The 11,906-nt window shown below is 61.5% G+C and overlaps 1 protein-coding gene across 1 annotated transcript in view; it reads left to right on the forward strand.

Moving 5' to 3' along the window:
• NCLN (nicalin) overlaps positions 1-11,906 on the forward strand; it is a 26,280-nt gene that overhangs the window by 10,382 nt on the left and 3,992 nt on the right. Inside the window, exons 3-8 of the mRNA XM_030888300.2 lie at positions 2-111; positions 6,934-7,124; positions 8,508-8,652; positions 10,190-10,284; positions 11,126-11,206; positions 11,348-11,451. Coding sequence (XP_030744160.1) covers positions 2-111; positions 6,934-7,124; positions 8,508-8,652; positions 10,190-10,284; positions 11,126-11,206; positions 11,348-11,451 — 726 coding nt within the window. The remainder of the gene's footprint in view (position 1; positions 112-6,933; positions 7,125-8,507; positions 8,653-10,189; positions 10,285-11,125; positions 11,207-11,347; positions 11,452-11,906) is intronic.

Raw genomic sequence — 11,906 nt, forward strand, 5'->3', positions numbered from 1 at the left:
TCCTGCCCGCCGTGCTGCTGCTCGTGGCGCCGCCGCTGCCCGCCGCCGACGCCGCACACGAGTTCACCGTCTACCGCATGCAGCAGTATGACCTGCAGGGCCAGCCCTACGGTGCGTGCACCCCGCGTCCCCGGCCCCCGGCCCGTGCTGGGGTCCGGCCCCGCCAGCCCGGCCTGCCTAGGTCAAGCCCCCCGCAGAACTCACCTGGCCGGGCGGACCCTTCCTCGGCCCTGGCGAGGCAGATCCCGGCTGCCCTGGACCTCACCTCGGCCCCCTGTCTCCTGGCCTAGTGCCCCAGTCATCGCGTTAACTTCCATAGGGCCCAGGCCTCGCCCCCTGGCTTCCCCGCCTGTCCGTGACCCGACCTTCGGACCCACTCCCCTCTTCTCAGCCCGTAAGGCTCCTCCCTCCCTGGCTCCCAGGTGGGCTCAAACCGAACCAAACCCCTTGCTCTCAACTCCCTTCTCAGGCACACTCCCCCAACCATGCCGAACCCGGAACCGGCCAGATCTTTGGCCTGCTTTCTGGAGGGCCCCCTCGCCCCACACTGCAGGGCACCAGGGCGTGCCTGCCCTCCTTGCCCAACACCAGCACGCTGCCCCCACCCCCACCCCCCAGGCCTAGCCCCTAGAGGACAGGCCCGTTTCTATCAAAACTTCTGACTCCCACTGCACCCAGCTCCCTCAAACTGCTCCCTCCACCCACCTCCCTAAGTCATCCCTCTGGCCTTTGAAAAACCTCACTTCTTAGCCCCCTGTGGCTTGCACTCAGGACCCCAGTCCTTGAGCTACTCCAACGCATTCCCCCATCCAAGTTGGCAGCCCCCTATGGCTCCCCAGCCCCAGTGGCTCCCAACTCTGCCCTCCCATTCTTCTCCTGCCAGTCTGACCCCAGGGCCCCAGACCCCATCTCCCCTCACAAAAGTAAAACACCACCAGTTTTGATTCAGCGAGGCCCCATGGGGCAGTGAGACCCGCCCCACGGTCTTCCCAGGCTGTGGTCTTTATGGAAACATCACCAGGCCATTCTTATGCGGAACTGCTGGCTGGTTGTCCCCAGTGTCCAGCTCCTAATCAATCCCCTTGTCTCCTGGCTGTAAAGGTATCTAGGACCCCCCAGCAAGGGCTAGACATTCCAGAGCCTTCTGGTACCACCAGCAGATATCCCTGTTTTTTCCCCCCAGCCTGACCTCCCATTAAGGAGCCCCCTCCCCAACTTCTCTCAGCCTCTTCACCTGGGAACCCATGCTCTCCTGAATCCACCCTTTGGTGGGACATCTTGGGCCCAGCATGGGGAGCTTAGGTGTCTAGTCTCATCCCCAGAGATTGATGGAAACCTTCTCTCAGGCTGTACCCTCTGCCCCTCTCCCCCGAAGCCACTATTGTCACTATTGGTTCCATTGACAACAGTGGACTCAAACAGGGTGATTCTGCACCCCCACCCCCCAGGCACACCTGGTGATGTGTAGCAACGTTTGTGAGGAGCCCCATTGGCATAGCGGTTATGCATTTGGCTGCGGATGCACGAGGTCAGCAGTTCAGAGCTACCAGCCTGCTTGAACAGTGACACTCTTGGAAACATGCAGGGGCAGTTCTATCCAGCCCTCCATGGTTGCTGTTGACCCGATGGCAGGGAGTGGGTGTCACACGAGGTGATCCTATTGGACTCTGAAAGGCGGAGCCCAGGGACGCCGCTGGACAAGGCACGGGATGGCCCCACCCCATGTGGCCCCAGAAAAGCAGTGAATGAGCCAGGTGTGGGTCTGAGGCCCTGGAGGGGGAGTGGCCCCAACAGCATGAGCATGTAGATAGGCATCATCTGGCGTTTTTCTGGGGAAGGGTCTTTACTTGGCCTGTCGCAGGGGGTACGGGCTCTGCCAGTATATATGGGAGCCCCCAGCCCCACACAGCCCGGGGCATTCAAAACAGACCCGAAGGGGAATGTAACACGGAAGCAAAGTGGAGCAGGCAGAGGTGGCTCCCCAGCTGCAGCAGCAGAGGCAGCCCTGGTGGCCCCGGAGGTGGCTGGGGGCGGGGGTGGGGGAGGGGAATTGGGTGCAGGTGCCCAACCTTTCTCTTGAGGCACCTCAGGTGGACTTGGTACATTTCGAGGTTAGGTACTCAAACCAAAGCAAAATTCAAACCCACTGCCACCAAGTTGGTACTGATTCCCAGGACCCCTGGGGTTTTGGAGGCTGTCAGCCTTGGCAGGAGCAGGCAGCCTCATCTTCCTCCCTTGTACTAACTGGTGGATTTGAATCACTGACCTTGTGGTCAGCGGTCTGGTGATAGAGCCATTGGACCAGCTGGGCTCCTGTGCCTCTCAGGGATTCCAAAATAGCCCAAACTCACCATTACTGAGTTGGTGTTAACTCATGGGGACCCTGTATGGAGTTTTGCCGACGCTGTAAATCTTTGTGGGAGCAGACAGCTTCATCTTCTCCCGAGCATGTGGTTGTGAACCGTCGACTTTGGGGTTAGAAGTCCGGTACCTGACCCACAGCACCACCAGAGCTCCTCGGGTGATACACCAAAAACCAAACTCCCTGCTGTCGAGCCGATTCCAACTCATAGTGACCCAGTAAGACCGAGTAAACTGACCCCTGGTATTTCCGACGGTCGGTCTTCAGATCAGCGGAGAGCCTCTTCTTTCTCCTGCAGAGTGACCAGTGGTTTCCAACTGCTGACCCTGTGTTATGCAGCCCAAGGCACGACCCGTGGCACCGCTAGCCCACTCTGCCACCAGGGCTCCTTAATTTTTGCAGGAGTTGACTGGCTGCCTGGCCTTTCCCTTAAGGCCCTTGCAGGCAGACCGAAACCAGCCTTTGGTTCATTGCTGCTGAGTGCATGGACCGCACACCAGGCTGGCGCGTCCTTGTTGGACAGCACCCTAGGGTGCCTGTGGATATCTCAGAGGAACCCCTCAACGAAAAGGCCTGGGTCCCAGAACCCCGCCCCCTTCCTCACCCGCAGCCTTGCTGAGATGAGAGCTTCTTGCCCAACCCCTTCCCAGCGGACCCAGCTCTCTCTGCGGCCGGCTGGGTGACTGCCTACACCCTGCCCATGTCCCCTGGCTGATCATGCTGCCTGGCTTGTGGCCCCAGTGGTCCCCGTCCCTGTCCACATCCTGCAAATGATGACTGAGGTGGTCGACCCACCAAGCCACCCCTCCCGGTTCAGCCTGGCGGCCAGTCTGATGAGCCAAAGTTGCCCTGTTAGGACGCCCCCCACCCCACTCCACTCCACCCCACCCCTGGCCTCCTCATCATGTGCCATGTTTCTGCCCCTCTTCCCACAGGCCCTTGGCTTCCTTAGCTTCCCCTCAGCCTCTCCGTTTCCTTTGCCCCTCAGGCAGACAGACAGTCGGACACCTGTTTGCCATCAAGTCACTGTATAGCGCCCCCACACCTCCGGATGGAGTAGCGCTGCCCTGTGGGGCTTCCTCGGCTGTCGGCACAGAAGCCGAGCGCCAGCTCTCTCTCCCTCGGGGCCCCGAGGGGGGGCAGACCTTTCAGGGAGCAGTCAGGCCCTTCACCACTGCACCTCCAGGGTCCCTCACCCCGCCCCAGGCACAGCAGGGCTGCAGAGGGTGTGCAGTGGCTGGGCCGGGTCTGTCTGTCTGTTTTTGGTAGATTGCCAGGCCTTTCTTCCGATGCACCTCCCGGTAGACTTGAGCCACCACCCCGGTGAGCAACAGAGGGAGCTCACCGACTGCCCCGGGGATGTGGGGGCTCACCGACTGCCCCGGGGATGTGGGGCTCCTCCTGTCGCCTGTGGGTTTCTTTCCCTCTTCTCCCTGCCTGCCCTCTGGTCTCCATCCCTCTGGCTGAATGGCCCCTGGTGGCACTGTGGGTGAGGCTTCCAGCTGCCAACTGCCCAGTCAGGGTTCAGACCCACCAGCTGCTCACAAACACTGCAGCCTCTGAAACCCTGGGAGTGGTCCTGCTGTGTCCCGTGGGGTCTCTGAGTCCGGGTGGACCTGGTGGCAGTGGGCTGGGTTTGGGTTCCAGTGAAGACTTAGCCCGCCTGGCCTCCCCCAGCTCAGCTGGCCACACAGAGCAGCTGACATCCCGAGGGGCTGCAGTCCACCTCAGCTTCCTGCAGGTGTGGTGCCAGTCGCCACAGCCACCTGCCGAGCAGGTGGGTCCAACCTGGGAGCAGATGGTCATCGCCGTGAGAGATGCCCACCGGAATGTCAGTGCGCGAGGTCCCTGGTGGCACAAGCAGGAAGTGGTCAGCTGCTGACCTCAAGGTTGGGCGGGTCCATTCCACACTGGAGGTGCCTCAGAGGCAAGGCCTGGCATTTGCTTCCCTGTGTACTGAGCGGCTCCCTCCGCAGGGTTCTCAGGCTGCTAGGTTGAAGCTGCCACCCAATGATGTCCAGCTGCATGATGGCCTGGCACACCCTGTGGGGTACAGCACCCTATAACCCACTCAGGCTCCGGGATCAGCATGGATTCAATGGTCGGGCGTGGAGGGTGGAGGGGGAGCACATTTCAACAATGGGGAGACTGGTGAAAGCAGAGTAAAGCGAGAACTGGCCTCCTCTTCGTCCTCCCTGGCAGAAATCCAGACCATTGTGCCCCCCCCCCAACCTACCAGTCCCTCCCTAGCCGAGTCACCTCTGTGTGCAATTTCCTTTGCGATGTCTCAAGAGTCCTCTCCCCTGTGCCAGTGAGCCTGTCCAGTCCACCCCTTTCCTAACTTCCTTTCCTGCTGTTGAGAAATACCGGTGTGTGTGGGTATAGATGCAGTGGGGTGGGGCAGGGCGAGACCTGTAGGGGGTGGGCACTGGGGGCAGGGCCGGGCCCTTCCAGGCCCCAGGGAGCTCTTTGTGCCCCATGGGAGGTGGTTCCGAGGGTGATTGCCAGCCAGGTCCAAGGCCGCTGGTGATGCTCCACGCCCTTCCTGCCAGCCAAACTCTGGCCCTGCCCTGCGTTCTGGGTGGAATGGCAGCATAGGGGAGCGTGCTGGGGGGCAGGGTGGGCTCAGTGGTAGGGGGTCTCCTGATCACTCAGAAGGTTCCAATGTAAGTCCCTGCCCCGTGCATGTTCCCACCCACCTGTCCCCGGAGGCTGGGTGCTGCTGCCCTGTGGAACATGTTTGAGTGGAACTTCCACACCCAGACAGGAGCCCTGGTGGCACAGTGGCCGCCCACTGAGCTGCTAACTGCAAGGTCAGCTGTTTGAAACCATCCGCCAGTCTGGAAGAAAGAGGTTTTCTACTGTAAAGAGTTACAGTATCAGACGTCCAAGGGGCAGTTCTGCCCTGCCCTTAAAGGGTCACGAAGAGTCGGAATTGAATCCATGGCAGCGAGTTTGGTTTTGGTCCAGACTCGGAATGACGGGGAAGAAAGGCCTGGGAAGAAAGGGCTTCCCGAAACCAGACAAGGCAAACCCTCTGGCTTCCCGTGGTCCTGTCCCGCCCTTCTTGGGGAGGGAGGGGGCCAGGGAGGATCATCTCGAGTCCTGGCCAGCTGCAGGAGCCATCCTGCCCCTCGGCTGTGTGTGTCAGTAAAGTTTTATTGGCACATGGTCCGCCCTGCTGGTTGAGGTGGTGCTGTGACTGCTGTCTGTCGTGTGTCAGAGATGTGTGGCTGCCCGACTGAGCTTCCAGACCACTGGCCCTAGACAGAAACGCTTGCTGAATCTATTCCCGTTTGGGGAGCTAGAGCCCTTCCGAGTGCCCAGCGCCCACCTGATGGACGTCCACCATGCTCTGTGTCCTTGACCAGAGGTGGGCATGCAGTGGCAGGGGTCTGATATTCCCTGCATGATGGCCTAGTGCCCAGAGGAGGGGCTGGCCCAGAGGTAAAGCTCCCCCGGGAGGAGACACCTGAGCTGCCCTGGGAGGCTGAGGGCTACAGGGACAGGTGGCACCAGGGGCGGGGCATGACTGGAGTTCTGAGTGCCTCCCCAGGGTCTGCTGCTCTCTCTGAGGACTTCCTGCCCAGCCTGGGGCAAAGCACAGGCCCCGGGAGGGAAGGGTTGGGGCCTGAGGTGGGGGGGGGTGTGCTCTTGCTCCCAGCCTCCTTGAGCTCCTGAGACATGACACCAGCCCCGCCCATCCCCACCAGGGACAGGTGTCTCTCCTGAATCCGAGGGGGCTCAGGCTCTGGGCAGCTGAGTTTCCAAGTGCCTGCGACCAGGGTCTGGAGCTGGAGGCCCTGAGGCAGGTGGTTGGGGCCGTGGTGGGCAGAGGGGTTCTCACGGCTGATAAGGAGTGAACTACCTGGGGGTACTGAAGCCTGCGAGGGTGGTGGAGAGGCCACAGCGAGACTGCCCGGCAGCCGGTGTCTGGGCAGACCCAGGGCCCCAGGCCTCCAGGCCTCCGCTGGCCATGGGAGAGGCTGTAGGAGGAGCCTCGCAGCTGGGGCGTGGCTTGGTGCCCACCACTTGTTTCCATAAAGTTTTATTAGCACACTGCTACGCCCACTGGACCCATGCTTTGAGGGAATGGTTTCACCATTCAGCCACAGAGCTGAGTCCCCAGACAGCGCCAGCACGGCTTGCCAATGGCCATGTTGGCACCCTGGCCCCTTTGGGACACCCTTGCAGCCCTGGGCTAGAATTACAGCTGCGGCCTGGGAGAAAGGGGTGTGGCTTTCGCCGCACCATCCCGAGGTCTTGTTGCCCCGTCGGGGTAAGAGCCGGGGCTTAAAGCAGAGCCTTGGGAAGCAGCCCTGGTGGCACAGCGGTGGAGCGATTGGTGGTTCCCACGCACTGACAGCCCAGCAATAGCAAGGCCCGGGCATCTGATGGGCGCCGTCGCTGAGAGCCCGCCCTGGCACACGGCCCCCCGCAGCAAGCTCCCGCGCAGCGAGAGGCATTGGCTGCTGCTGGTGGAGTTACGTGCACCCGGGGCCATTACCGGTCACATTGGGGATGACCTTTGGAGGATTCCAGCCCGTCACTGAGGCCCCCTGTCCCCGCAGGCACGCGGAACGCAGTGCTCAACACGGAGGCGCGCACCATGGACGCGGACGTGCTGAGCCGCCGCTGCGTCCTCATGCGCTTGGTGGACTTTTCCTACGAGCAGTACCAGAAGGCGCTGCGCCAGTCGGCCGGCGCCGTGGTCATCATCCTGCCGCCCACCATGTCCGCTGTGCCCCAGGACATCATCCGAGTGAGCGCCGCCCCTGCCTCCTGCAGCCTTGCCTCCAGCTTGCCCCGCCCCCTGCACCCCAGCTACTGCTCTCCTCTCCCACCTCTGCCCTTCCCCCGCCCCCTGCTCTGCTGCCTCCCCGCTTCTCTTGACTTTCCAGTCTTCTCCCACTTCCCTGGCACCCCCCACCGCCACGCTCCCCTTGGCAGGGGTCCGGGAGCCTCTGGAGCCAGCTGTGTGCTTTTGGGAAAATGCCCACCCCTCCCTGAGGTGGAGAGCAGGGGTGAGGCTTGTCACCCTGGATTCTTGGTTCACATCCTGGGGACATTTGTGGGTATCCACCCTAGGGCGCCTTCTCCCAGCATTGGTGGGTGGGACCCCGAGATGATGCTTGGCACCCTCCAGTGCTCAGGTCACCTCGTAGTCCTCCAATCCCCTGCAGCACACCAGTCACCCGCAGTGCCCAGGTTGCCCCAGAGTGCCCCAGTCACCATGGTCATAGCCACCAGACCATAAAGCCCTCATTGGCTGGGTGCCCACCTCATAACTGAAGATGCCAAGGGTCTGTCAGTGTGACCTGCCCCCCATCCATGATGGCCATCCAGTGGTGCTCTCAGGGGCTCCCCAGATGTTGCCTGTTACCGAATCCCCGCACCCAGTACCACCTCACTGTTCCCTGTAGTGTGGTGTGGTGGTGGTGGGGGGGAGCAGATGCCACTGTGAACAGCAGCCGAGCACATCGGGCTGTTTATTGGGGTGGCTGCAGTGACCGCCACCTGCAGGGGTGCCTTGGAACAGAAGATGGACCAGAGGACAGGAGACCCTGGGAGGCGTGGGCAGGGCTTGTACCCCATACACTGCCCTGCCGTTCCGTGGGGGTCCATGGATAGAGCTAGAGGCGGCAGCTCACTGGGGTCCTTGTAAGTGCAGGGCTGTGCGGCTCAGGGCCCCGTCGCACCTCGTGCACTGCCAGCCTGACTGGAGGCTCCTGGGGCTTTGACACTAAAGCAGGTGTCCGCAGAGCTGCAAACCCAGTGGTCAGGAGGAAAGACGTGGTTGTCCACTATGAAAATCAGCCCATGAAAGCCCTGGCTGGCTGGTCCAGTCTGGTGCAGGGATCTTCATGTGTCCTGGCTGCTCAGCTGGACTAGTGATGCCCACAGGGGTCTGGTCCAGATCAGGGTCACCCCATGGACCTAGTTGCGCCCCTAAGGGTCTGGCCCAGATCAGGGCTGCTCCCTGGGTCGCCCTAAGCAGGAGGCACCAATAGCTGCTCTGGCCCCATTGTAGCACCTTGGGAGCCTAGGCATCTGGGGTTAGTGGGGCGGGGCCTCAGCTTGTCACGCAGCCGGGGTGCCACCAACTTCGAGCACCGTCTGACTGGCCTGTCCCTGCCCCACGTAGCAGTTCATGGCCATCGAGCCCGAGATGCTGGCCCTGGAGACCATCGTCCCCGTGTACTTTGCCGTGGAAGACGAGGCCCTGCTCGCCATCTACCAGCAGACCCAGGCCGCCTCCGCCTCCCAGGGCTCTGCCTCCGCCGCTGAAGGTGGGGGGATTGGGGCGGGGGCGGAGGGAAGCGCAGCAGACTCTGTTGGGAGACAGGGCAGGAGGGGGCTTACATGTCTCACTGAATGCTGACGTCCCTCAACAGAAAGTGAGAGGGCTTCAGGGAGGGGTCGGAGAACCCCGGGGGCGGGGGTTGGGCACAGCATTTCAGGGTCCTTCTTGTACGGTTCATTGGCTCTCGCTCCCTGGGGGCTGCGCGTGGCTGCGCGCTCGTTCTAGTCCGAAGGTGGGCAGTTCACCCCACTGGCGCTTCAGGAAAAAAGAGGCGTGGCCATCTGCTTCTGGAAGGTCGCCGCCTTGGAAACCCCGCAGGCTGGTCTCTGAAGCCCGGACCCCGTGCATCCGCGCTGCCAGGGGGCTCTGAGGCGCGCTGCCCCGCGGCTGCCCACCTGCTGTGTGGCTCCCTGAGCTGGCGGGGCCCAGGGGCTTGGTTGTGAGCTAAAGGCCCCCAGCCGCCCCATGGAACAGGAATGAAAAGGAAGGGACTTTCCCCCGCCGCCGCCGATCCCAAGCCCCTCCGCGGGGTCTGACGCGCAGACACCCTTGCTGCGAAGCGTCCTCAGGCTGCTCCGCCAGGGATGACATGCGCACTTCATCTCGAGCCCCAGAGCCACGCCCCGGGCTGAGGACACCTGCTGAGCGGGGTTCACTGCTTTTCTGAGGGTGGGGGGGCGGCGGGGAAGAGCAAGGTGGCAGAAATCAAAACAGCCCCGCTCAGATCAAGTCCATGAGTCTGATTTTAGCCCAAATGGCTGATACCAATCTATAATTCCTCTTCAGACTCATATACACATGCAATGACGCTGAGTGCAGAACGATCACAGGCCAGGGGGTGGAAAGTCTTGTGGGTCCAGTGGTGGTGGAAGCATCTTAGAGCTGGCGTAGGTCTCCACGTGGCTCCTCTAGCTCCAAGGCTCTGGCTCCATCGGCATAGCTCCATGTGGCTTGTCTACAGGAATGCTTTGCAGGGAGTGAGTGTGTGTTCTACCACGCCTCCAAATGAAGTCATCAAGCTGCGACCTGATTGACAGGCCAAACCCACCCCTTTGCAAGTTGACAGGAGATTATGTAACTGCCACAGCAGTGGACTGCTAGTAGCTCCGAGGTCAGCAGTTCAAACCCACCAGCCGCTCCAAGTGAGAAAGACGAGCCATTTGCTCTGGGGAAGATTGAGGGTCTTGGAGCTCTAGGGAAGGGTTCTCCGTCCTAGCAGTACACTGCAGTTGGAATGGGCGGCAGGGACTTGGCTGGGGTGGGGTGATCTTTCAGGAGTAGATCACCAGGCCTTTCTTCTGAGTTGCCTGCCTGTGGTTGAGCTCAAATGCATTGGCCTGCTTGTACCACCCAGGGGGTTCCTTGGCCGCTCGCAGGGGTGGGGTCAGGTAGATAAGACAGGACAGATGTGTGGGGTACCCACGCAGCAGGCAGTAGGCATGTGGTTGCCAGGGTCTGGGGGAAGAAAGGATTTCGACGTCCTTGGAAGCTGCTGTGCCACCTGACGGGCCTTCTGTTCTCAGTGCTGCTGCACACGGCCACCGCTAATGGCTTCCAGATGGTCACCAGTGGGGCCCAGAGCAAGGCCGTCAGCGACTGGCTCATCACCAGTGTGGAGGTGAGTGTTAGGCCAGGGCTACGGAGCCTAGGAGAAGCCAAGGGCTGGCTGCCATGCCCACTAGCCCCAAGAGAGGGAGCTCAGCAGGGAGTCCCAGCACAGGGGTTTCCTGTGGTGCCCAAACCATTCCTGCAGCCCCTTTGTCCCCTTCAGAGCACTGCCTGCACCAGCTGGCCTCCCTGCCTTCGCCTGGGCTGCTCCAGGGAGGAGCTTGGTCTGTTTTCCACGGCAGGATTCTTGTCATGTCCGTTTTTTAAAGATAGTTTGGGGAAAATATACACAGTAGGACATGCCCCACTTCATCTATCCCCACAGACAGCTCAGTGACATGACAGACCCTCCCAGGGTTACAGCGATCCTGCCCCGTGAACACACACATTTCCCACAAAGCCTCTGGCTGGCTGGCTACCCGAGAGCTGCCGTGGTCACGTGGACGCCCTGTGGATCGTTCTTTAAGGACTCCGGGTGCAGAAGGCGCTGTTCTTAACTGATGCTGCTGCACTGCCCTGATGGTCAGGAGACTTCAGGGCTCCAACAGTCTGACTTCCTTGAGTGGAATTCTGTTTGGCATTACTCCCCTTTTGGTTTGTACAACCTTTGATCACAACAACGCCGCTCCTTTTTACATAAAGTAGGATACCCCGCTGTTAGACCCAGTTTCCCGCAGAGTGTTGGGAGGACGTGTCCCCGTTCTCGGGTTGTAATGGGCTCAGCTTGGCTCAGAGACTGGGCCGGCTTGTCCCAGACGTGGACTGGGCCCCCCCCCCCCCCAACGACTTCCACACATCTTGGCGCCCACAGTGTGGGAGTGGGTGCGGCCTCTCACGGACTCTCCTGGCAGGGGCGGCTGACTGGGCTGGGCGGAGAGGACCTGCCCACCATCGTCATCGTGGCCCACTACGACGCCTTTGGCGTGGCACCGGTACGTATCCCTGCCGCCCTTTCCCACGTCCGGGGCTTGGGGGGATGTGTGTCACCTCGCGCGGCCCTTTGGGGCCTCTAGGCCACGTCTGAGCGGGTAAGCATGTGGTCCCTGACCGTCTCTCCGTCCATCCGCCCGCAGTGGCTGTCCCATGGCGCCGATTCCAACGGCAGCGGCATCTCCGTGCTGCTGGAGCTGGCCCGCCTCTTCTCCAGACTCTACACCTACAAGCGCACCCACGCCGCGTGAGTGCCCGCCCCTTACTCATGGCCTGCCTGGCGCCCCGCCCAAGCGCAGCAGGCTCTTACGGACAGGCCCCTTTGTGCCTGCTTGGGGCGCCATTCTCGCCCCGCTTGCCCCTCAAAACACAGACACACACACACGGCGGGGCATCGCATCCTGGACACTAAAGGGCTTTGAACATGACTCAGGGCTGCGTCCACCCACTCTATGCCAGTAGCATCAGCCCCACCCTTCATGTGACAACCACAAATGTCCTCAGATACCACCCAGTGCCCGGGTGTGGGGTGAGGGTGGGGGTAAGAATCACCCCCAGCTGAGGGCCCCTAGGTTAGGGCCTTCCACTGACACTGAGGCTCTGCATGCTGTAGTCACCTGACCTGGCACCCTAGTCCGCCGTCCCCATTGGCATCTACACACCGAAATCCACTCCTGTCTAGTAAGGTCCCCGCCCCGCACC

Source organism: Echinops telfairi, unplaced genomic scaffold (assembly GCF_000313985.2).
Source record: "Echinops telfairi isolate 266 unplaced genomic scaffold, ASM31398v2 ScPeMD7_7459;HRSCAF=8497, whole genome shotgun sequence".
Classification (NCBI taxonomy): Eukaryota; Metazoa; Chordata; class Mammalia; order Afrosoricida; family Tenrecidae; genus Echinops; species Echinops telfairi.